Consider the following 805-nt stretch of genomic DNA (forward strand, 5'->3'; position numbering starts at 1 on the left):
CATAGAGAAGACGGATAAGAACGGGAAGTTGATGAAGTTCACGATTCAGGAGATACCTGAGAATCGGTACGAGGATGCGATTGAACATATGTGCACGTACTTTTTAGCTGATGAACCGACCTGTAGCTGTTTAAGTAAGTTTCATCGATTGTTCGAAAACGGAACGTTCCTTTACAGTGACGGTCTTATTTACGTTCGTGAATTTAATTGTAAGCTACGAAATAATTAGAAAAATCCAAGAAAGATCTCGCAAACTTCCATTTTCAGAATGATTAACGAGAAAAAAGATAATTATCTTTTATAATGACGCGTTGCACCTGTTCTTTTCTCTTAGAGACATTTAATACTGTAAGTGTTAAATTGCAGGTTAGTGATTAAGTACTTTGATTTTAAGTACTAAAAAAAACTGGTGTTAATCACTAACCAATTTAATACTGACAGTTAATAAAATTTCTCTATTATTATATATAATTTCTCTATTTCATTTGTAGATGTGAAAAACGACTATTTATTTGTACAAGACATAAGCACGATATGGCGTCGATTACTCATGCAAGGCATATCTATAGCTGCGTTTATCGACAATCCCATTGGGAAACCCATAATTGCTGGTATGAATGTCCTGAGTATTGACGCTAAAAGTCAGAAAGATGTCATGTCCGATTTCCAGGTTAGTTACATTATTTTTTAGTGAATTTGGTTGCCATTTTTAATTTATTCTATCGTGCAAATTTTATTATAAAAGTCTTTACAAGTGAATATAATACAATTATGTACACTTGTTTACTATTATAATATGTAATAA

At 32.0% G+C, this 805-nt stretch overlaps 1 protein-coding gene across 1 annotated transcript; it reads left to right on the plus strand.

The window, feature by feature from the left end:
- Positions 1-9: 9 nt before the first annotated feature.
- Positions 10-719, plus strand: LOC105460999. The gene is made up of 2 exons (XM_011707498.1): positions 10-134; positions 492-719. Exons 1-2 carry the CDS (start codon positions 32-34, stop codon positions 689-691), a joined length of 303 nt encoding a protein of 100 aa, XP_011705800.1. The 5' UTR covers positions 10-31; the 3' UTR covers positions 692-719.
- Positions 720-805: the final 86 nt, after the last annotated feature.

The sequence above is a fragment of the Wasmannia auropunctata genome, unplaced genomic scaffold (genome assembly GCF_000956235.1).
Source record: "Wasmannia auropunctata unplaced genomic scaffold, wasmannia.A_1.0 LD311453.1, whole genome shotgun sequence".
Classification (NCBI taxonomy): Eukaryota; Metazoa; Arthropoda; class Insecta; order Hymenoptera; family Formicidae; genus Wasmannia; species Wasmannia auropunctata.